At 34.9% G+C, this 24,442-nt stretch overlaps 2 protein-coding genes and 1 pseudogene across 2 annotated transcripts in view; all 3 read left to right on the forward strand.

Annotated features, from left to right (window-relative positions):
• The window catches only part of LOC111406976 (transcription factor MYB41-like), a 2,535-nt gene extending 1,086 nt beyond the window's left edge, over positions 1 to 1,449 (forward strand). The window contains exons 3-4 of the mRNA XM_023036324.1: positions 478 to 1,206; positions 1,302 to 1,449. Of these exons, the coding sequence (XP_022892092.1) occupies positions 478 to 1,206; positions 1,302 to 1,320 (748 nt within the window). The 3' untranslated portion in view covers positions 1,321 to 1,449. The remainder of the gene's footprint in view (positions 1 to 477; positions 1,207 to 1,301) is intronic.
• A 2,045-nt stretch (positions 1,450 to 3,494) lies between these two features.
• On the forward strand, positions 3,495 to 11,041 carry LOC111405695 (transducin beta-like protein 3). Its single transcript, XM_023034694.1, has 14 exons — positions 3,495 to 3,890; positions 3,981 to 4,163; positions 4,290 to 4,439; positions 4,729 to 4,946; positions 5,582 to 5,867; positions 6,507 to 6,641; positions 6,787 to 6,905; positions 8,146 to 8,302; positions 8,377 to 8,623; positions 8,720 to 8,796; positions 9,272 to 9,391; positions 10,021 to 10,151; positions 10,226 to 10,400; positions 10,478 to 11,041. Exons 1-14 carry the CDS (start codon positions 3,591 to 3,593, stop codon positions 10,838 to 10,840), a joined length of 2,661 nt encoding a protein of 886 aa, XP_022890462.1. The 5' UTR covers positions 3,495 to 3,590; the 3' UTR covers positions 10,841 to 11,041.
• A 5,687-nt stretch (positions 11,042 to 16,728) lies between these two features.
• On the forward strand, positions 16,729 to 20,711 carry LOC111405696 (annotated as a pseudogene).
• The last annotated feature ends 3,731 nt before the right edge of the window (positions 20,712 to 24,442 follow it).

Below are 24,442 nucleotides of genomic sequence, written 5' to 3' on the forward strand. Positions count from 1 at the left end.
TTTTTATTATTTGAGGTGATCTTGTGGTGATTCTCAAAATTTCAAAAAAAAAAAATTCATTTTTTTTTGTTTTGAGAAACTAACAAAAAGAACGCATTTTCAACAATTTCAAAACAAACACTCAAAACACAAAACTCAAAATGAATTCAAAACTCAAAGCACAAAATTGAAACACAAAGAGAACACCCCCTTATTTTTTGAAAAAAAGAAAAAAAAAAGGGGCCACAGACATCCCCTCAGTTTTTTTAGGTTTAAAAAAATATGGTGTATCATGCACCGGCGTAGTATTAAAAATAATAATAATAAATAAATAAATATTTAGTCCTCTCTGGCTCCACCGTTGATCAGACACACAAAGTTACAGGGTTCAAATCTCATTGCACATTGCCTACACGTGAAATAGAGTGTTGAAGCCAAAATTTAAACGATACTATCATAATGAAAATGGATATGATATGGTGTTGGTGCAAAATGCAGGTGGTCAACCATAGCAAGTCGTCTACCGGGACGAACTGATAACGAAATCAAGAACTTCTGGAATACTCATCTGAAGAAGAAACTATTTCGAAGAGGGATAGATCCAACCACTCATATGCCTAGAACTGATAATCTCCTCATGAATTCCCTTGCAAATATTCCACCCGATCAGCTTCTTGCAGCTGTAAATAGTATATGCATCAATAGTGCTCTGGCATGCCAAGATTCAACTACTGCAATAGAATTTGCCAAAATGTTATACTTAGGTAACATACTGCAATTCTTAAACCCGAGTAATAGTACTAATATTGAACAATATCCTGCTCCATTGATATTGGATTCACAGTTAGAAGCATTGTTATATAGTAACTCGGCTCCGTACACTCCTGCTTTTACATCAACTTTTCCGAACTTAAATGTTTCTCAAACTATCTTCCATCCTGAAGTCGAAGAATTGTCGATAAAATCCAACAGAACTTTTACTCAACAAATTAGAGACACCAGTGAGTATGGGACATCATCATTGTGCAATAATTATTCGATACCAGAACTGGTTCCGGCATCCTCCCCTGAGTCTTTCACCGTGAATACAGAATATCAAACTACTAAAAGCTATATTATAAGCCCAAAAGATCAATTCTCTAACTCATCTACCTCAACTACTTTTGATGTTTTGGGAGATCTTATGGATGACGAAGCAAGCAAGTACTTCTGGAAACAAGTCACAGAGTATGTATTACTTGATTACTTTTTACACGTTTTAATTAATTAATCAAAATATACTAATTAATGACCTGTTCCATATTTTTATTATTTCATTGCAGCCAAGACACTTCACTGTAGAAGCTGCAGCAGCTATCTGATGATACAAAAGAAATTCAGAAATATTATAGAAAGACCACTGTTTGATTTAGTCTTCGTTTGTGTGTATACACAAAATCTACAACTTATAAAGCCAAAGAGTTGGTGATTGATTATGATTATTAATTTGCCTCAAACTATTGCAAAAAATTAAAATAAGTCCCTTAGATCCTTCAGTATTTGTCTATCTCACACAAAAGCAACACCAAGCAGCTAATTTTTTTTTTTATCAAACCCTAGCTACCACATTATTTTAGTGGAATAGATTCAGATCAAATAGCTAGCTAGAAGTAATATTAATTAGGATAAAGATACATGTCCAAGGGCACCGTTTGGCGCCCAATATAGGTGGGTCCTGGACGGTTTCTAAGAAAAGTTTTGGATTATATAAAATGTATGATTAAAACTAATTGTTAACTTTAACTTTAACTTAAATTTTTTGCAGAACCCAAATTAAGAAAGGCTAAATATAAAAGCAATTAAATTTAAACTAATTTTGTTAATTTAGTTGTTTTCTATTCAGAACTAGGAGTACTCTCTGAAAATTTTTAGACAAAAAAAAAAAAACCCTAATATTTTAGTAACTTTTAGTCACGTTTGGTTTAACTAAAAAAGTTTATAAAAATTTAAATAAAAGTCAACAATTAGTTTTAACCACATATTTTATTGAACTTAAAATTTTCAACAAAAACAACTAACTCACCTACCATATATCTTCTCCAAATTATCGATCATCTATTTGTTTGAGAGTAGTAATTAATACATCTTGTCATCTCATTAATTAATTAAGACAATCATCTTAGTGTACACATGTGATTTGCTTGATAGCTTGACTCGCTAGAGAAATATATATGGACTTTGCTACACAAAGGGTAAGGTTTAAAAACAAAGGGCACTTGTCAAACACCGATTGACTAGTTTAAAAAGGAGGAAGGGATTGGACAAGTGCTAACACGGAGCACCTATTTTTAAACCCTCGCATTTTCATCTGTTTGAGTAGCTTTATCCAATATATATATGGTGTTGTATGTATGTATACATTCACTGGATGCAATACCTCAACTAACTTTAGCTCCACTCTCCTTGAATACATTTAATTGGTGGCAAGTTCATGTGTCCAAAAAAATTCAGACATTAATTAATTCGCAATTGAAGAAGTAGTGATCTTAAAAGAGAAATTTTAAGTGATCGTGCAGCTACGAAAGGAATATACTTTACAATTATTCTACTCAAACAAAGGCCTTTGACAGCCCTGTAACAGGGGCAGAGTGGTCAAATCAGGGGCTGACACGGGTCCTTGTTCGTGTAGCAGGTTTCTACACTTTATACCATGAAAATAATTTCGTTTAATTATGCCAAAGCCCTTCCTTTTTATAAAATTTTAAATATACCTCACTCTTAGCCCCCGCTTGATTCTCATTTTTTTGCCACAAAAATGAAAAAATGATCGTTATTTATAATATTAAGTCATTATATTTGAATTTTTATTTCTTGTGTGGGTTTCGTAATGACTATATTTTTCATTCTCATTTTTAGAAAAATGAAAATCAAACGGAACCCTGTTCTTAATTGTAATTACCTATTTTAATTAAATATTTTACTATATTTATCCTATTTTAATTTAATTACACTCTTAAAACCTGCAACATTTGGTAATGCCATTCATAATTACTCACTTAATAGTCGTCCTACGTGGCATCCTGTATGACGATTTGTAATTTGATATATTATTATTGTTTATTTTGAACAAATTAAATTACAAGTAACAATAAAAAAAGTTATATTTTGTAACAATGGCATTTTAGATATATTAACCTATTTTCAAATAATATATGACGTTAAAGTTAAACATAAGTAAGCCACCGTTTGACAACTATTATTTGAAAAAATTCATTTTCAGTCAGATATTTATACAATAAAACATTTTATATGTAAATTAATAGCTTTTCTATTTTCTACCTACACATTTTTCTAAAAATCACTATTAAAAATATTACCGAAATTTAAAAATAATGGAAAATAGTAATATTTTAAAAACGTCAGGATTTCTCCTGATATTGTTCGAGGGGTTTTTCCATATTGTCTCTCTTTTTTCTTTTTCTTTTTAATTTTTTTAATTTTTAATAATAATAATTAGTATCAGACTTGTAACAAACAAAACCCTGAACACTAAAACCCTTTTTTCGTAGTCTCCCTCCCCCACTCACAGCCCTAATCTTCACCAGAATCACCACTCCCGACCCCTTTTCGTCATGGCCTCTTCCATTGCAATGAAGAAGAACTACAGGTGCGCTCAATCGCTGCAGCAATTCTACACCGGTGGCCCTTACGCTGTCTCATCTGACGGCTCTTTTCTCGTGTGCGCTTGCGATGACAATATCAAGATTGTTGATTCGTTCAATGCTTCCATTAAATCCACTATCGAAGGCGATTCCGAGCCGCTCACAGCCCTCTCTCTCAGCCAAGACGATAAGTTCCTTTTCTCTGCTAGCCACAGCCGCCAAATTCGTGTTTGGGATGTATCTTCCCTCAAATGCCTACGCTCATGGAAGGTTCGATTTCATATTTGAGTACAATATAAAGTGATCAAGCACTCATTCCGTTTTATTTTTTGATGTGATATGATTTTATTTTTAAAATAGGGGCATGAGGGCCCGATCATGGGAATGGCTTGCCATGCTTCAGGAGGATTACTGGCGACTGCGGGGGCTGATAGGAAAGTGCTGGTTTGGGATGTGGATGGAGGCTTCTGCACCCACTATTTCAAAGGGCACAAGGGGGTTGTGACCAGTATTATGTTCCATCCTGACCCGAATAGATTACTTGTGAGTATTTATCTCAAAAGAGAATTTATCGCTCATTTTAGTGTAATTCAGTGCGCAAATAAAATTGATACGAGATAATGGGAAATTAAAATTGAAGTTAGCTCAGAATTGGCGCTTTGTTTACAGCTTTTCTCGAGCAGTGACGATGCTACCATTAGAGTGTGGGATCTTACCGGCAAAAAATGTGTTGCAGTGCTTGAAAAACATCAATCCACAGTGACTTCCTTCTCAATATCTGAAGATGGATGGACCTTACTTAGTGCCGGAAGAGATAAGGTATGATCCCATTTTCCCTCATTCACCGTGGTTCTCAAATCACCAACCTGAGTACCTTACCTGACTGAATATTTATTAGTCACTATTGCAACTGCAATCTTGCAGATGCTAATTGGAAAAGCCTTATAAGTTAAAAGAACAGATTAAGCACTTATTAAAATTATTAGTGCTTTTGGCTAGCAGTAAATATGCTTGTCCAGTTGTCCTGTGCTGCATGTGATCAATTCATGGTGATCAAACTTTTAACGTACTTTACTAGTCACCTGCTAATTTTTCACAGTAATTTCAGGTTGTGAATGTCTGGAACCTGCACGATTATAGCTGTAAGGTCACTGTGCCAACTTATGAGGCAGTGGAAGCTGTGTGCACAATTAATTCTGGATCTCCTTTCACCTCATGTTTGGCTTTATCAATACAGAAGCATGGGAGGAAAAAAATCTCATCATCATCAATTCAATTTATAACCATCGGTGAACGTGGAATTGTACGGATATGGTACTCTGATGGGTAAGTTGTCCTTATTTTTTGATTGCTTCGAAAATTTTACATAGTACGGAATGCACTTACGATTTTTTTTTATATATATATTTTTTAATGAAGTTATGTGTAATATGCACAACATGTTTCAAGCATGTGTTTTAGCTAGAGTTCCTGTTACTTGTAAATTTATTGTCTAGTTTGTCTTTTACTTTGATCATGGGATGTACAAAAACAAGATTTTCCAATGGATGTGGAAATCAATTTCTTTTACCCCTTTAACTTCTCCTTCCGTCCTATAAAGATAGGCCTCCTTTCCTTTTTCGTCTGTCCCAAATTATAAGCCACTTTCCTTATTGAAAATATAGTTGATTTTTTTGTTTTCTAATATGTCTTAAATTATCGTGCCTTATTATCGACAAATATGAACTATTCATATTTAAACTATTATTTAATGTAGGGATATATTAGAAAAGATGTATAAACAAATTTCTAACTATATCAATTGCATTTTCTTGATCCATGTGAAAATAGAATCAAGCCTTTCACTATGGGTCGGTGGGAGTACTTTTTATTGAGACCGTTTTCTACATATCTTCTCAAGCACTCTTGAGTAGGGAATCTTTTAGAAGTCTGCTGAAATTTTGAAATTAACTGTGAAACAGAGCTGTGTGCCTTTTTGAGCAGAAGTCTTCGGATGTTACTGTCAGTTCAGACAAAGAAGAAGTGAGAAGAGGTTTTATTTCTGCTATGATGTTGCCATCTGGACAAGGATTGCTATGTGTTACAGCGGACCAGCAGTTTCTCGTCTATGTTCCTGAGGAACATCCTGAAGGTGGTTTGAACTTAGTCCTGAGAAAGAGGCTTATTGGATACAATGAAGAGATTGCAGATATGAAGTTTTTGGGTGAAGAAGAACAATACCTAGCAGTTGCAACAAGTGTTGAACACGTAAGTTGTTTAAAATTTCAATTGGCCTCTCCAGCTTGATTATGCTAGTTATGCTGCATAACACGTTGCCATGACCATGGAGTTCCCAACATTTATTAACTCTCTGAAAGATGTATTACCCCTGTGTAATTCTGTGTTCATGTACTCAGCAGACAGAGAACCAACTTGATTCAGACTTGCCTATACCATTCTACTATGTTTTATGACTCGGATTATCACATGAGGAATTTATGGACTCCCCTGTTTGTGCCTCTTGTGACCTTTGGTTGCGTAGAGCTCAATAAGATTGTTTCCATAGCAATTCACATTTCATTGAAGATGCATCCATTATCTGGTGAAGAACTTTCTATTGAAGGAACGTTCTTTTTTAAGAAGGAAGAATTCTGTTATTGCAGGAAAAGATTTACCTTTACCTATTGATCTTTTTTTCACTGCATTCTACATGAAGAAGTTTACCTTTCAATTAAGCACTATACGGTAGGATAGGAGATTGACAAACAACTGCCATCGGTAAAATTTTACGACACTTTTTGAGCAAGAGAATGAAACATCATTGTAGGCTTCTATTTTCATGAATTGCTTGCTCAATGGATGTGATTGTCAGCTTCTTTTAAATTGTAGTTTAACATTTTTTGTCAGGTGCGAGTATATGATCTGGCTTCCATGTCGTGCTCCTATGTACTAGCTGGGCATACTGATATTGTTCTATGCCTTGATACTTGCGTGTCAAGTTCAGGAACAGCATTTATTGTGACAGGAAGTAAGGACAACAGTGTAAGTTTTTGCTTAAACATCTCTCTCTCTCTCTCTCTGAGCAGATTTCCTGTTTTCACATTTAAACTCGGTGTAAGTGGAAAAGTCTTAATCCTATTAAATTTTTTTGGTCTATATATTTAGTCTTCATTTCCCTCGTCTTTAGGTTAGGGTATGGGAATCCCGGAGCAACCGTTGCATTGGAGTTGGCATAGGTCACATGGGAGCTGTTGGTGCTGTTGCTTTCTCGAAGAAACATCGAAACTTTTTTGTCAGTGGTAGTAGGTAAATAAACCAGAATCTTTGGAATTAGAGAAAAAAAAGGCACTTTATTGTCGATCACAGGATGTTTTTGGTTTGGAATTTGCTTTTATACACATGACTTGGAAGTTGGAACAGATTTTAACAACATTTTTCTTATACGTATATATTGAAGGAGACTTATAGTTGACCTATACTGGTTGTGCAATTAAATTTTTTCAGTATGGATTATGTTTACAAGGGATAAAGATTTATAGAAGATTTTGGTCCTGTGATATGTTCTTGGAGATTGGACATATATAAAGACCCATGTTAGAGTAGCAGTGTTTGTCACTGATTGCATAATTTATATTGGAATGTTAAATATAAACCACTTCATCTAAAAGCTCCAGCTATTAGAGAGAGAATTCATTTGTTTATTTTCAATTTATCTGCATTTTTGCACCCTCCGTGTGTAGACCAAATTCTATTTTTTACCTCAGGCGTGATACGACGAGATTCAAAGTCTAGATGTTTATCTGCTCTAATATTTGTTGAACTACTTCATCTAAAAACCTAAGCCATGCGTATTAGATGGGATGCATTAATTTATTTAAATTTTTTCTTCTAAATATATCTCCTGAAACAAAGAATTAGGATAAAATCATTTAGGATAAAATCATTCAAGATAGCTGCTTTTATACATAGTTTCTTTTGCAAGTGGCTTTCCTAATTGCAGTTAGAAGGTCATCGGAGTAGGATATTGTCAAATTTTGTTGATGCATTGTCATAACCATCAACCCCTTTCACTTTATTTTTTTATCAACAGATTTTTACCATTTATTTCTCTTTTTATTCTTTTTGGAAGAACTAACTTTTCTACAGTATCATTTTTGAAATCTGTGGAGTGATCTTTTTTGCAAGCTGTCAGTCTACTTGTAGCTGTGAGACTTTTTTCATTTGGGGGTGGGTGGAGAAGGTTGCGTATTTTATTTTCTTTGCGAAGATAAAATATTTAGCCTTTTCTTTATTGTTGTGCTTTCTCTAACTTCTTGCAATATGTTGTCTAGTTTTTTTCTGTTTGATGCCTATGACTATGTTTATGCATTTTCAATTTTGGAGTTCCCTTGTTGCCTTCAAGCAGTTATTGATAACTTTTGGCTGTGCCGTTTTGATTTGCTTGTTTAGTTCATCGCGATGCTGTACTACTTCTCCTTGGTTCTTCTATTCTCTTGACAGACTGTTCATACATTTCAAAATGTTGACTTTTAGTTGCCTGGTTCAGTGATCGTACGTTGAAGGTTTGGAGCTTAGATGGACTCTTGGATGACTTGGAAGAAGTGATCAATTTGAAAGCGAAAGCAGTTGTAGCAGCACATGACAAAGATATAAACTCATTGGCAGTCGCACCAAATGATAGCCTTGTTTGTAGTGGTTCCCAGGTTTGCAAATTACAAAAACTTCTTGTTGGCTCTTGTGATTCATCTTAGTGTAAGATTTCTTTTCCAAATTTCAGGATCGTACAGCTTGCATATGGAGGCTCCCAGATCTAGTTTCAGTGGTTGTCCTCAAAGGACATAACAGGGGCATTTGGTCCGTGGAGTTTTCTCCGGTTGACCAATGTGTCATAACAGCTTCTGGCGATAAGACAGTAAAAATATGGGCTATATCTGATGGTTCGTGTTTGAGAACGTTTGAAGGCCATACATCGAGCGTAATTAGAGCATCATTTATTACACGTGGAACTCAATTCGTTTCTTGTGGTAATATGGCCTGTTTATTTCTGATCTGCCTTTTTCAATAGTTTTGATGCTTTATTGTGCCTTCTGTAATTCTAAATAACTTTATTTCGTTATCAGGTGCTGATGGTTTGGTGAAGCTGTGGACAGTTAAAACCAATGAATGCATTGCAACCTACGATCAACACGAAGAGAAGGTACTGGAAGAGCTTCTATATTTTTTTCACTAATATTGCATCTAAAAGGACCTCTCTACCTTTTGGCGTTTTATATATCAGATGTCAATTACAAGTGTGTATTGATTCAAAAACCATATTCTTGTCTGTTCCCTTTTTATTTCACCATTTAACTATTGTTTGTCATCCGAAACAGATTAGTTTGGTGCTCATTTTAATTTGTTTATCTAAATAATATATTTCTTTGATGTTGATCAGGCTTTCTATAATTGATTCTGTAGTAATCATTCATTGGCCTATTTGATACTGATTCTTAGAATCAATTTTTTGATCGTTAGAGAGAAAAGTGGGTTCTACTTGTGAATGAAGAAGTAAAAAATGATGGCTGACTATGTTAAGTAATAGACAAAAAATTGATTTTTTGGCATAAAAAATCAGAACCAAATGGGGGCATTTTTCTTTTTCTATTAACTGTTCAAATCTTTTGGATACACAGATTTGGGCCTTGGCTGTAGGGAAGAAGACAGAGATGCTTGCGACAGGTGGTGGTGATGCAGTAATCAATTTGTGGCATGACTCCACAGCTGCTGATGAAGAGGAAGCCTTCCGTAAAAAAGTGAGGCATCTCACTTGTCAATTTAAGTGTCTTTTCTTTATACATTAGTTATGCCACAAATCATGATAAATTAAGGAGAAAATTCTAGTGTATCCCAGTTATGCCTGAAGAAATAATTTTTTCAATGTTAGAATAATGACACTGTAATCCTAGATACACTGTCTGGCATTGCAACTACACCAGTGCCAATGGGCTGCAATGGTGGGACAGTATCTTGTGATATTCTCATTGTGTAAGTTGCAACTTCGACAAATGCCAGACGGCTTGAGTTGCATGGAAGTTTTTCACGGTCACTTATTGCCATAGTTAGATTGCTAGCTTCTTACAATTCTTTTGTCTATTATGCGGCCTCAACATAAATTATTTCCAATTGCCTGCATTACTGGTCTTAAATTATGTGCACTAATTTCCCTGCATTAGTTATCATAAACCTTCCTCAGTTCGGTTTTGATTATGTTCTAGTCTAAAAGATAAGAGTTTATTTACAAAATCTAATTGAGTATTTTTAGCGTTTTCTCTAAGATTTGTCTTTTCTTATTGGTCTTAGACCTCTTTGATCTATGTTTCTGTGCATTTTAGTTTTCTGTACCAAGAAAATTTGAGAAAACTTTGCCACATGGATAATGCAGGAAGAGGGTGTTTTGAGAGGGCAAGAACTAGAGAATGCTGCATTGGATGCTGACTATACGAAAGCAATCCAACTTGCCATTGAACTTCACAGGCCTCACAAACTTTTTGAGTTATTCAATGGACTCTGCAGGTTGCTTTCTCTCTCTAATTTTGTTGCTGTTTTGTCTACATAGAATTGTTTGTCTGAAGTTGTGCTTTTTACAGAAGGAGAGAGACTGAAGTTCATATTGGAAAAGCTCTTTGTTCTCTGGGCAAAGAAGAGTTTCAACTACTTTTGCAATATGTGCGAGAATGGAATACAAAACCAAAGCTATGTCACATTGCACAGTTTGTGATGTTCCGTGTATTTAGCATCCTCCCTCCAACAGAGATTGTTGAGGTACTTTTTTTGGTTACTCAATACTGGTTTATTTATAAGTTTGTGAATGATGGACTTCAATATCCATGTAAATGCAGATAAAAGGAATTGGAGAACTGCTTGAAGCCCTTATCCCATATTCTCATAGGCATTTCAGTAGAATAGATAGGTTGGAAAGAAGCACATTCCTCTTGGACTATACCCTAACAGGAATGTCAGTCATTGAACCTGAAACAGAGGGGGGAGAGTTGAAAGAAGAGGATGTGAAGCGCTTTGAGGATGCAGAAGGAGACCATTTAGGAGGTGTTGCTCTCAAGGAGCAAAAAGACAACAACGGATCGAAAGAGATCTCAAGGAAGAAGCGCAAATCACTCAAATCTAAAGATGGGAGACATAAGAAAGAGAAGGTAGTGGATTACACTGGTGCTGAAGCTATAACATCACATACACAACACTGTTAATTATTTTATCAGGGGTGCAACATACTCTTTACAAGAGCTCCTTGTCTACAATTTTGTAGTGTTTTTTGTTTAAATCAAAGTTGTAGAGAGTACACATTTGAGGGATTTTTCTTCTTTATTTCAAGTTTAGTTATTATTGTATGATGATAATATACTTATGAGTTGAACTCTTTGAAATGTCTGCTAATTTTATCAGCAAAATGAATGCTTTTTTTGTCCTCTCTTTCTTCATCTTGCATCTTTTTCATTGTGCTGGTCAACTTGGAAGAATTTGGTTTTCGACTCAGATAAGTGACAAAAGGCAAGTTGGGTATCAACAGACCATGATTGAGGAAAACCCACTCAAGGTTTGAAGGTTTAGGGTATAATGATAGTAAACTTGTTAGCAGGTGCTCAAGGAGTAGGCACAAAAACTTGAGACTGATGGTGCACGAGAGAAGGACATGGTAGAGCATGAAATTATGCCCCATGGACTTTACCTGTTGATAGATGTTTACAGTAACTATGTGATTCCAGAAGGTATCAGATTTCGAAGTCTGATGTTTTATTCATATTTTGGGATGTTCCTTTGCTGTAAAGTATCTATATAAATTAATTGGCCTGAGCAGAAGGCTTCATCGTATTTTCTGGTTCTTATTCATTTTTCAGTTGTTTGGACATTTAAGTGCATTGCAGACTAGACAACTGATTGAGCAGCTAACTGGCATGTCCTAAACCCTAGCCTCCAGATCTATGGTTGCTGAATGATCCAGAAGGTAATTAAAATTATGCACCAAACTTATGACTTCTATGATGTGTGTTATAAGTCTGCAAACATTCAATATCTGCTCTCTGTTTTACACACTTTCCACATCTATAGTCAATTTATATGATGTGTTAATTAATGAAATTCAGGGATTATCGAGGTGCATCTAAACCTACATTTGATTTATTTTCATTCTTTAACTTTTCCTCTTTACACTATTAACTCTGTTCGTGGTTTTGTTATTGAGAAACTTCTGTTGCTACAAAACTTTTATCTCTTATGTAGCCCTATGTTCTCATATAATTATCTTATATGACTATAATTTGTTTAATTACCATTCTCAATCCTTAGTTGTACTCAGCTATAGTAAATGGCTGTTTATTAAGCTCATTTAGCACCTTTTACACGCACCACCAGTTTTGTCTTACACTTGCAACTTCATGCTGGACACATAAGGACTCAGACCTTCAGTTCCTCTTTTCATTGTACGTTCTCTCTTGGGAAATGGTAAAAACCACCACTAGTTTTAGTAGAAATAAGTGGATCAAGACTTGTTCTATAGGAATGTAATACAAAAGAATGTTTGCCCCATTTTAACTCAGTGCTCTTGATGGATTGTGTGATGAAATTAGGATGGAATCATGACAAATATAACCTTTATTATGGAAGTAGAATCAAGAAATAATTATGATTTATTTGATTGGTTATACTTCTTTCCTTTCAGCAGTCATTACATTTAGACCCCGTTTGTTTCCCATTTTTGGAAAAATGAGAATGAAAAATATAACCGTTACAGGCCCCGCACAAGAGATAAAAATTCAAATCTGATGGCTTGATGTAATGAATAACTGTCATATTTTGCATTTTAATGAAGAAAGAATGTGAAACAAATGGGGGCTTAAATTTGGAAATTCTCCTCTTATGTTTCTCTTTCTCATTATTGAATGTACTTGTCGGACATTAGTAACATGAATATCAAATAGAATTAGACAAGTTCAATACAAAGACCTAAAATCAAGAAAGGTCACTGCAATAAGCAATTAATTGCAGATGAATGGATTAAAAAACAATATAAAAAATTAATTGGAAAGGAGTCAGAGGAAGTGGCCAATGCTAGATTGAACATAATCAGAGGAATAGAGATGGCGGTCATAGTGCTTTTAGTTACAGATAGGCTTAAATATGTTATATAGAAACATAGGATATTTCATAAGAGTTAGGTTTTGTCATAAGAGTTAGGTTTTGTGGCTGTAAAAGTTTTTACATCTCTGGAAAGACTTCTTTTAATGTCCTAATCTGCCTAATGATAATTAGGTTGTGAATATGATATAAACTTAACTCCAACTACCTGCAGTGCACCACACTCCATTTATTAGTTATTAAAATGTCCATGTGACTTACACGAACCCTAAACCTATTCTTATTGTACATTTAGCTACTATTCTAATATAGGAACATAGTATTCTAGTCTAATATATAGAAGCATAATTTTGACCTGTCCAGGGCTGCTGCCGTGACTAATATCCGACTCTTTTACGTTGTCTAATGCATATCATCATTTGAGCAATGCACAATCAAGTAGCATTTTTGAAATGGTCTGAGATTTCCAAGTGAAGGTGTTTTGCATTTTCTCCGGTGATTGCTTGATGCTGTTGGCATTTGACATTCCACTTAAAATCGTAACGTGTCTTGAATTTATTTGTAGCACTTCAGGATATTTCTCTTCATCTGTTATGGGGTTTGCTATTAGATATTTGTCACATTTGTTTTCTCATACACCAGACTTGACATGTTATATCTTTCTTGAAGGTATTATGAGTTGGTACAGATGATTTCTGGTTGAAGCTGACTTGCACGTATAGGAAAAGATGATATAATGTCCACACAAGGAACGTGTTCTCCATATATTTAAGAATATTAATTGGAATACCTTGTCTTAAATCGGTCTGTCCCCACCTTTACATCCTTCTAGCCATTTGATATATATCTCTCCATGTGCATGCTGCACTTTTTAATATTTTAGGGGATATATGTAGTGCCCACATCTTCTTCCTCCTTTTTTCCCGTTCTTTTTTTTTTTTTTTTTAACAAAATTTTAGAGGTCTTTGTTGGGGTCTATTTGGTATGGCTTTTTTTCGGCCGCTTGTAGAGAGTTTCACAATGAAGTCACAATAGGCCAATTTTCTTTAATAATTTTCGTTGACCTCGCAAATTGGACCCTCCACATGACCAATCGATAGCAATTCCATATATTCCTCTCTGCGCACAATTAACGCACGGTCAGATGTACACGGACGGGACCAGCGAGGGTGGCGGCGGTCGCCTACACTCTGACGGTCAAGTTAGCCCAAGGTGATCGGAACAGTACCAAGGTTGTGCAAAAGGGTGGGGAGGAGAATATATATTTACTTGTTATGGAGAGCTAAGTTGTAAGAGTTTCATCTTTTTTGCCTCTTGCCAAATATTGGGTATTTATAGGTGAGGAGAACCGTTGGATGTAGGACACGTGTATGCATCTGACAGTGTGAAGCGTCTGCTCATAGGCGTCAATCAGCCGCGTCTATAGAGCGGGCGGGTAATTACTTCTCCCGAGTTAAGTTGACGTAAAGTTGATACGTCACATTAACTAGGCTCATGGAAACGTCAAATCAATTAAACCTTGGGGGCAGATAGATCTCTTTCTGAAATTGGCGACGGATCTTCTGACAGAGAACCTCGGAATGTATTGCGCCTCGGCTTCAGGAGCGAGGACGCTTCGGTCGGTTAAGTAGATTGTGCCTCGCAGTGCATTAGCAGATCAACAACGTTGGTGGCGGCGTCACTTTGGAACCACTTCGGATGGATGTTGAACACCTCGTATAATGCGGTGGTAGACTTTCCAAAATGATTCAGATAGGGGCGTAACAACTTTTCTAGTCAAACGAAGCACTTCTAGAAAATTATTTAAACATATTTAAGGGCAACATTTTAGTTTCAGAAGCAATTTTTGACTTTTTAAAAGCTCGAACAAACAGGCCCTTAATGAAACGTCGTAGAAGAGGTCTGCATTCATGTGAAATATGGCCATGCCATCCAAGCCAAGTTGTAGGTCTTTCCTATTTGCTTGGAATATTAGTACACATAAGGTAATGATATCATGAAAATTGAAATGCAGGTATTATGTATCAAGTGATTGCAATCAAGTTGTTTTCTACAATAAGCTTGATCATAAAGAAAAATCTCTCTTTCCTTGTTTGGTGGGTGTGGGTTCATGGTGTGCACAAGAGGGTTGCAATGGAAGGAAGAATCAGACAAGCAGATCTTAAAAGTCTCACCTAATGAAATACTTAATATAAAATGATTTCATTCAACTTGCCACATCCGCAATTAACCTATCAGTTTTCCTGTCGCTTTCTCATCATCAATTCATGGTACCACCCTCCTTGGTTTTAAGTTAAATTAGTTGGAGAATGACAGATTTTATTTTGGAAAAATTAGGATTGCATGCTTCAAGTAGCACTGTTTTAGCTCATCAATCTTCAAGATAGAGGTTTGAGGTTTACATCAATCGTATGTGATGTTCAAGTGACTTATAGCTTAAGGGTTTTATGTGGGGATTTGAACATATTTATAATATAATTTTTATTTGATATTTTAACGTTCAAAATGACGGTTTCGATTACGTGGAGATTCAAATGTTTACATTTAAAACGTAAAATATGTTGGTTGGGAGCTTAGAATCTCACTCTCTTAAGGTTGGGTGGTTAAAACTAGTTAACGAGTGTCATAATTTTGCCAAACTAAATTTTAAACAAGGTTAGGTTACTTAGGATTTGGGTGTGAAAATGTGAAAATTGCAATGAAATCAACCAATACGCTTTTGCGGAAAGAAATGTAACATTTTGACCAATGTTGTATCTGCAACATACATGTATATGATAATGAGGAGTCAAATAATTTATAATCTTAATTTCTCTAATAAGCCTGGCAATGATTATTAATTTTTGTCAAACCCTGGGACTTGACTCTCCATTTTTATATGATAATGCAAGGAAACTAGGTACAGAAATTTTGCAGATAAAGTATGTAATGTCCAGACAGATAATAAAGCACAAAGACCATTTAAATGCTTTTTTTTCCTTCTTGAAATGATATCAGAAACACACTTACTTTTCTGATGATATCATAGTTATTTCCTCACGTTTCAAAAATATTATTAATATTCCCAATTTGAGTTATATTTCATCCTACAATGAGACGAGAAGAAAAATGTTTCAATTTTTACAATTAATTATAATTTAAGTTGTTCAAAGTAAACTATATAAATATATAAATTGACATATTATATATAAAGCACATACAATATAATTAAATTTTAATAATAGAAATTTACTTATTTTGTTTAGAAATATTTCACTCATTAATATACCATTTTGACATAGTAACCTATTACATAACCAAATCGTTATTTAATAATAAATTTTAATGTGTATAATTTTTTTTAATGAACTAACATATATAAGTTTGGCTAAATTTTACTTCAATTGTAAAAATACATGTTTAAATTTAAAATCTTATTTTAGTTTATGAATTTTATGTCAAATTTGTTAATATTTAAATTATGTATGTATGATGAGTATAATTAATTAAAAAGTTTAAATAATTTATTACCAAAATTTTTTAGGTTGATTTTCCTCTAGTATATCTGCCTAAAGTTTTTATATTAATTCATTATTAAATGGAATTGAATTGTCATTAATAGTAGAAAAATCATCATTTTCTTCACAAGAACATTTTAGGTATATCTACTCAAAAGCGATAAAGAGTATATATGATATTCAAACCTGGAAATAATGAGAAGTTAGTGATATTTTAAAGGAAAATGATTGTTGTACATATCGATGAGGTGACAAAAAAAGTGGGCAAATTTTTTTATTATTTTTATTAGTTGGTGAGATTTTGATTTAATCGAATCTCGCCATATCATCAATTGGTATTAAATCTGTAAACTCTAATGTCAATGTGTTATGTATCACAATAGTATTTTTAAAATGTGGAGGGATGCATTTGATATTATTAAAAAGATGAGGGGTATATCCGATATTATCTCTTCTTTTCAGCTTAAAGAAACCAGCATTAGATCCACTGCTCTTTCCTTGTCTGTCTCTGGAAAAGCTACCACCGTCTCTTTATGGAGGCTATGAACTTTTGTAATTAACTCTTCCAACAGGGCCACTTCTGTAATTTCACTGTAGGGTCTAGAGACAATTGAAAAGCAACCCCCAAATCATTTTTTCTGTAAATTCTTCCCGTTGAATCATTTCTACTTCTCTTCTGCTGTCTATAGTGGAATATCTCGAGAAAAAACTCTCTTATACACAACATTCTCGTACACTGGACTAAACAAATGTTGTCAGCATTTTAGCGGCGACCCAGGACTCTCCCATTCAACCCACTTTCATCTTGCTTCGGCTTCTACTTCTCTCCACCATGTCTACCAAATCCAAGTAAGTGGAGATCTCATGTCAGGTTATTGGGCTTTTTTGTTTTTAGTTTATTTTCTTGTTTATGGGGTTCGAATTTCCTATATTTCATGCCTTAATTCTTGATTTTGTATGTTATTTCACTCAATATCGGGATCCCTAACTTTCAATTGAAATTGCATAATAAGTTGATACGTCACATTAACTAGGCTCATGGAAACGTCAAATCAATTAAACCTTGGGGGCAGATAGATCTCTTTCTGAAATTGACGACGGATCTTCTGACAGAGAACCTCGGAATGTATTGCGCCTCGGCTTCAGGAGCGAGGACGCTTCGGTCGGTTAAGTAGATTGTGCCTCGTTTGATTTTGCACAAACTAGTTACAATTTTCTCATTTTCGTAGATCTGCTTTATCTGACACTCCCAACCAAAAAGCATCGCCAGCGACCCCTAGGGTGAACAAGCCCAGCAGGGGAATTGCTAAATCTGAAGTTGATTCACCCTCTCCACTGCAAAGTTCTCGCCTTTCAGTTGACCGGTCTCCTAGATCTGTACCTTCCAAGCCTACACTTGACCGGCGCTCTCCCAGGCTCACTACTCCACCTGAAGTAAGTTTAAGCTAGTTCCTTGGAAATGTATTTTCACATTGCAGGGATATGCTTTCCAGCAGTTGGTGCTTAAGAAGCAAGAATTCAAGTGTAGTGTTCAATTGTTGATTCAATAGGATAATATCCGTGTTAAAGAACCTAAGGAGTGAAATTTTCGTGAAATCTATTTTACTTAAAAATTATGACATGCATCTGTTTGAACATTCTGAAATACTAGTATGTTTTAATCTGCATTGTTTATTGATCCTTTTTTGGTCAGAAAAAAACAACTCGGATATTGAAGCCATCAGAACTTCAGGCAGAATTAAATCTTGCTCAGGAAGATCTTAGGAAGGCCAAGGAGAAGTTGGTTTTGGTTGAGAAAGAAAAAGCACAAGCACTCGATGAGCTGAAGGAAGCCCAGAGATTGACTGAGGAAGCAAATGAGAAGCTCAGGGAGGCTTTGATGGCTCAAAAACGAGCAGAAGAGGATTCTGAGATTGAAAAGTTCCGAACTGTTGAGATGGAACAGGCAGGTATTGAAGCAGTTCAGAGGAAGGAAGACCATTGGCAGGAAGAGCTTATAGCAGTGCGAAACCAGCATGCTTTGGATGTAGCTGCTCTGCTCTCTGCCACTCAGGAGCTGCAAAAGGCGAAGCAGGAGCTGGCCATGACATCTGATGCCAAAAACCAGGCTCTTAGTCATGCTGATGATGCGACTAAGATTGCAGAGATTCATGCAGAAAAAGTGGAAATTCTTTCTGCAGAGTTGATCCGCTTGAAATCAACCCTTGATTCAAGGCTCGAAATGGAAGCTAATGAAAATAATAAATTGGTGGAGGAATTGAAATCGGAGATAGAATATTAATTTTTGTCAAACCCTGGGACTTGACTCTCCATTTTTATATGATAATGCAAGGAAACTAGGTACAGAAATTTTGCAGATAAAGTATGTAATGTCCAGACAGATAATAAAGCACAAAGACCATTTAAATGCTTTTTTTTCCAGAGAGACTGTCACAAAACGAGGCTACATTAGAGCAACTTAATGTGGATCTGGAGGCTGCAAAAATTGCTGAATCTTATGCTCGTAATTTATTAGAGGAGCGGCAGACGAGGGTGGAGGAGTTAGAAGTGCAGATGGACGAAGCAAAGCATTTGGAAAGAACTGCATCAGAATCTCTTGAAACAGTCATGAAACAACTTGAAAGAAGCAATGATTCATTGCATATTGCAGAATCTGAAATTTCATCCCTAAAAGAAAAGGTGGGTTTGCTGGAAATCTCAATTGGAAGGCAGAACAGTGATCTTGAGGAATCAGAATTTCGTCTTCAACTGGCCAAGGAAGAAGCTTCTGAAATGGCAAAGAAGGTTGAATCTCTTACATCTGAGCTTGAAACTGTAAAAGAGGAGAAAACTCGGGCCATAAACAATGAGAAACTTGCTGCTGACAGTTTACAATATCTGTTGGAAGAGAAAGAAAGACTTATAAATGAGTTGGGAAATTCCAGGGATGAAGAAGAAAAAGGCAAGAAGGCAATGGAAAGTTTGACATCAGCCTTACATGAAGTTTCTTCAGAAGCAAGGGAGGCCAAGGAAAAGCTATTATCTATTGAAGTTGAGTGTGGAAATTATGAAAATCAAATAAAAGATCTGAAGCTGGTGGTGAGAGCAACAGAGGAGAAATACGAGACCATGCTTAATGGTGCAAAACAAGAGATTGACGTTCTGATTAATTCTGTCGAACAGTCAAAGCATGAGTACCAGAATATGAACGCTGAGTGGGAGCAGAAAGAGATTCATTTGATAAACTGTGTGAAGAAATCTGAAGAAGATAGCTCTTCTAAAGAAAAAGAAATAAGCAGGTTGGTTAATTTGATAAAAGTAGCAGAAGAAGCAGCTTCTGCAACAAGGGTAGAAGAAGATCACTTGAAGAATTCACTCAAGGATGCTGAAATGGAGGTGATTTATCTGAAGGAAGTCCTGGGCGAAGCAAAGGCGGAGAGCATGAGACTGAAGGAAAGTTTAATGGATAAAGAGAATGAATGGCAGAATATCCTTCAGGAGAATGAGGAGCTTCGAACCAGAGAAGCTGCTTCTTTAAAGAAGGTTGACGAGTTGTCTAAGTTGCTTGAAGAAGCTTTAGCTAAGAGGCAATCAGAAGATAATGGCGAGCTCACAGACTGTGAGAAAGATTATGATATGCTCCCGAAAGTGGTGAAATTTTCTGAACAGAATGGTGCAAGGGAAGTGAAGCCCATGATGGAGCTTCAACCTCAACAAAGTGTGCAACCTGTAATGGAGAAGCCCCATGAGTTAAATAATGTCTTGAATGATATGTCCGTTCAGACTTGTACAAATGTTGAGAATTCGAATGGAAAAATAACTGAAAACGAGAACAGAGGAAAGGAAAGTGATAATTCTGCAGAAGGTGATTTTAAGATGTGGGAGAGCTGCAAGATTGAAGAAAAAGACTTCTCTCCTCATGGAGGACCAGAGCAGGAATCCTTTGAGGAGGAGCTGGACTCGAAGACAGAGGGTGGTGATAATTGTGATCCGGTCAATGGGTTATCGTCAACAGAAAATCATGACAATGGTGGAACCTCACCTTCAAAGCAGCCAAGTCAGAAGAAGAAGAAACCTTTGCTTCGTAAATTTGGAAGCCTTCTAAAGAAGAAGGGCACAGGCAACCAGAAGTAATAGTGCAGCTATCTATCTCCCATTTTGCGTCTGACCGGTAGGAAGGTATTCTAGCTTCTACATTGCACTTGGATGTGTTTGGTCCATGCTTTTTCCTTCATTTTTTTATCTTTTCGGGGGCTAAATATGAAAAGGCCTGTGTTGTCTTTATATCTTTTTTCTAACTCTGTAGATGCTAATAGCCATGTTGTGTCTAGTATTGTGAACTGGTCGTTCCTTTTCTTGTCAAAATCACATTAAAAGAGGTCTATTTTTATTTTTTGTTTTTTTTTTTCTATTTAAAGATGTAATTTGGTATACTTTCATCTGTTCTACACAAACAAGTCATTATTTAAATTTGCCGTTATGTGTGGAGGTATGAATATTTGATTTTAAATTGTTTGATGTAAACACATTATTCTACTTATACTTTGCAATGATGATGTTAATAGATACAGGAAATAATTTACAGATGATTCAAGAACTTGTCTCTGAGCTTGGCACTGAGTTTTCTCTCAAAGACCACCATTTCGTCGAAAGTAAAAAGGTTACCAACGGGCTTGATTCTTTCACAAATGAAGTATTCAAGAGACTTGTCGAATATTACTAGGTCGAATATAACTTGTGTTGTCAACCTAGCATGTCAACAATTTCATACGGAAACATGTTACATGTACATTAAGTTTGGTATCCTTTAATATGGCGACCATCAAAACCATTGATTTTTATAACATCTTTTCACATCACTAGTCAGATTTTGACACATACGATGGAATGTCATCCTTAATATCAACAAGCATGTACATCTAGATTTATTCTTTCATACGAAGCCGGTGTTTGGTTCCATATGAAAAGGCCTGTGTTGTCTTTATATCTTTTTTCTAACTCTGTAGATGCTAATAGCCATGTTGTGTCTAGTATTGTGAACTGGTCGTTCCTTTTCTTGTCAAAATCACATTAAAAGAGGTCTATTTTTATTTTTTGTTTTTTTTTCCTATTTAAAGATGTAATTTGGTATACTTTCATCTGTTCTACACAAACAAGTCATTATTTAAATTTGCCGTTATGTGTGGAGGTATGAATATTTGATTTTAAATTGTTTGATGTAAACACATTATTCTACTTATACTTTGCAATGATGATGTTAATAGATACAGGAAATAATTTACAGATGATTCAAGAACTTGTCTCTGAGCTTGGCACTGAGTTTTCTCTCAAAGACCACCATTTCGTCGAAAGTAAAAAGGTTACCAACGGGCTTGATTCTTTCACAAATGAAGTATTCAAGAGACTTGTCGAATATTACTAGGTCGAATATAACTTGTGTTGTCAACCTAGCATGTCAACAATTTCATACGGAAACATGTTACATGTACATTAAGTTTGGTATCCTTTAATATGGCGACCATCAAAACCATTGATTTTTATAACATCTTTTCACATCACTAGTCAGATTTTGACACATACGATGGAATGTCATCCTTAATATCAACAAGCATGTACATCTAGATTTATTCTTTCATACGAAGCCGGTGTTTGGTTCCCATATTTTAAAACCCATTTTCTACAAATTCGTTTTTAATTACACATTTTATGTGATTTACAACTTTTATCAATTTTTCAATTATACATTTCACTCACTTTTATCAAAATTTACTATAAATATAATTTTCATTCAAACCAAACATGGGTTAAATAAGTATCTTCCACTTTACGATTCCAGCTTGTTAATACAGAGTTCAATCCAATTAAGAAAGACTTGTGAGCTACTAAAGTGTACTTCGCTATATCAAAGGCACTCTTATGGATTTCATTTCTTGTTTCAAAGTTATCTCGATCTCTTTTCTTTTTGGTATTGTTGACGAGGTTGGCTAACCAAAATTCTATTGATACAACTTGTTTTTGTGTCTTCTTAGGAGCGAATTGTATTAGTTGGTATCAAAGATGCGACTAACCCTTTCTCATTCAAGTGTCGAAGCTAAATACCACTCGATGACTACTTCATCTCTTTCAGGAACTCAATCTTCTACTAGAACAATATTCAAGAATTTTTTGGACAACAAGAGCACACAATCCTTTTTTTCGTGTCCGCACCAAACATACCCTTGTTTGGTCTAGTTTTAAAATTCAGATTTTTAGTAGATTTTCATAAAAGTTAATGAACTATTAGTTGAAAAGTTCTAAGTCTTATTAAATGTGTGATTGACTTGACTTAAATTTTAATCCACGCCAAACGAGAGCCTAAATAAGTTAAATTTTATCCAAGAAATAGTTGTTGGGAGATCATTTCCATCCCTAAACGACTTCGCCAATATTCTGACAAAGGTATTGAGCCATTACCGGGACAATTTCCCATGATCTCCAAGTCAAGCTTGGTGTTCATTTTATTCAGTTATTCCACTGTAAAGATGATGCTTATTTCGTTGGGGAAGTAGAAAAACAACAGCAACATAATGGCGTCATTGGTGAACACATAGGACAGTTTCCTTGATTGGCGTAATCCATTAGCAGCACGATTATCCCCGTTGATTTACCCAGCTGGTGTAATGGAATCTATACCGATAATATTTTTTTAATGGACCAAACTACTGGAACTAGAAAGGGAATGGAGCAATTACTATTAGCAAGCAAATTAATTGGTTTTGTAATACCTCTTGCGCGCAAGGTGCTTGTGTAAATGCTGCAGATAAGTTGCTAAGCTTTAGCTGAGTTGTTCATCACAATACGGGGATGAATTGTGACAATCGTGTTGAATCTCGTGAGAGAAATTCAAGTCAAAATGGTATTATTGATAATTTTAGCATCACGAACGTTTAAATGACATACTATTTATCAGATAATATTATGACTTAAGATCGGAAGGTTAATCTTCTTTACCAAGCAAGAACGATGCATGTGGTCGCAATTAATCAATTCTTGCAATAACTTGAGCATATTTTAAACATGGCCTGTTGGTTGAAAATGTATTTAGATTAGAAGGTTAAAATGTTCTATTTATCTTAACGCATATATGATTTAACGTGATGATAAATTAGTATGTCAGCAAGAATTTTGTTATTTTGCTGAATGGTTGACATCCTTTCACATGTCGTAGATTCCGCATAAATAAAAAATGTCTAAAAAAAATGGGGACCTTGTCATTATGAGAGTCGGTCACTACCTCTGTAAAAAAAATTCAGGTACTGTAACGAGATTGATATCAGCAAATACATAGAATATTCGTTGTGGTATGGATCTTGTATTGATGCAACACATTATGAAGAGAGAGAATCGGTACGAATGAGTAAATAGAAAAAAAATAAACTTTAACTGAAAAATAATGAAAATTGTAGACACATGTTGAGAAGATAAAAAGACAAAATTTTAATGAAATAACTTTTATAGTTTTATTTTGAAGTGAGTAATATTAAAAGAAAAGGGAAGAAAATAGAAATATTTGTCAAATAAAATAAACTTCTATTCATTTGAAGAAGGAAGAACGATAAACAATCCATTTTCGTGGAATAAGTACATTAAGGGTGCATTTAATTGTGAGTATGAAATTTACATGAAAAGAAAATAAATTTTAGACAATTCAATTATTTATAACTTTTTGTATGAAAATTATTAATTAAATGTGTTTGATTTATTTATTTTTAACTTAGAAAATATTATACTTGTCCATTTTTTATTGATGGATAGATGAAAAATAGTGATGAATAGATGAGAGAAAGAGAGTTATCTGAAAAAAAAAAAACCATCATTCCTTAAAGAAAATGTTTTTCTTGCTTTTTAGGAAAATATGGTTATATGGCCGAAAAATTGGAAATAATTTCCATGGAAAAAATACCAATCAAACATTTCAAAAGTAAAAAATCAGAGTAAAATATAATATTTTTCATCAAAAATAAAGTCAATTAAACACATACTAAGGGGGCGTTTGTTTCCCTTTTTGTAAAAATGACAATGAAAAATATGGTCGTTATGGGTCCTACACAAGAGATAGAAATTCAAATTTGGTAGTTTGATATGACGAATAACGACTTTATTTTTCATTTTAATGAGAAAAGAATGAGAAACAAACGGGGGCCAATTATTTTTCTTCTTTAAAAAAAGACCATTTAAGAAGATATTTTCAGTACAGATTTT

The sequence above is a fragment of the Olea europaea genome, chromosome 12 (genome assembly GCF_002742605.1).
Source record: "Olea europaea var. sylvestris chromosome 12, O_europaea_v1, whole genome shotgun sequence".
Lineage (NCBI taxonomy): Eukaryota > Viridiplantae > Streptophyta > Magnoliopsida > Lamiales > Oleaceae > Olea > Olea europaea.

What these genes read in the sequence shown, in the direction of transcription:
- LOC111405695 (XM_023034694.1), top strand. Translation starts at nt 3,591, where the DNA reads ATGGCCTCTTCCATTGCAATGAAGAAGAACTACAGGTGCGCTCAATCG. An exon ending in TTGTTTGTAGTGGTTCCCAG is followed by an intron (nt 8,303 to 8,376) that starts GTTTGCAAATTA and finishes TCCAAATTTCAG; the next exon opens with GATCGTACAGCTTGCATATG. An exon ending in ACGATCAACACGAAGAGAAG is followed by an intron (nt 8,797 to 9,271) that starts GTACTGGAAGAG and finishes TTGGATACACAG; the next exon opens with ATTTGGGCCTTGGCTGTAGG.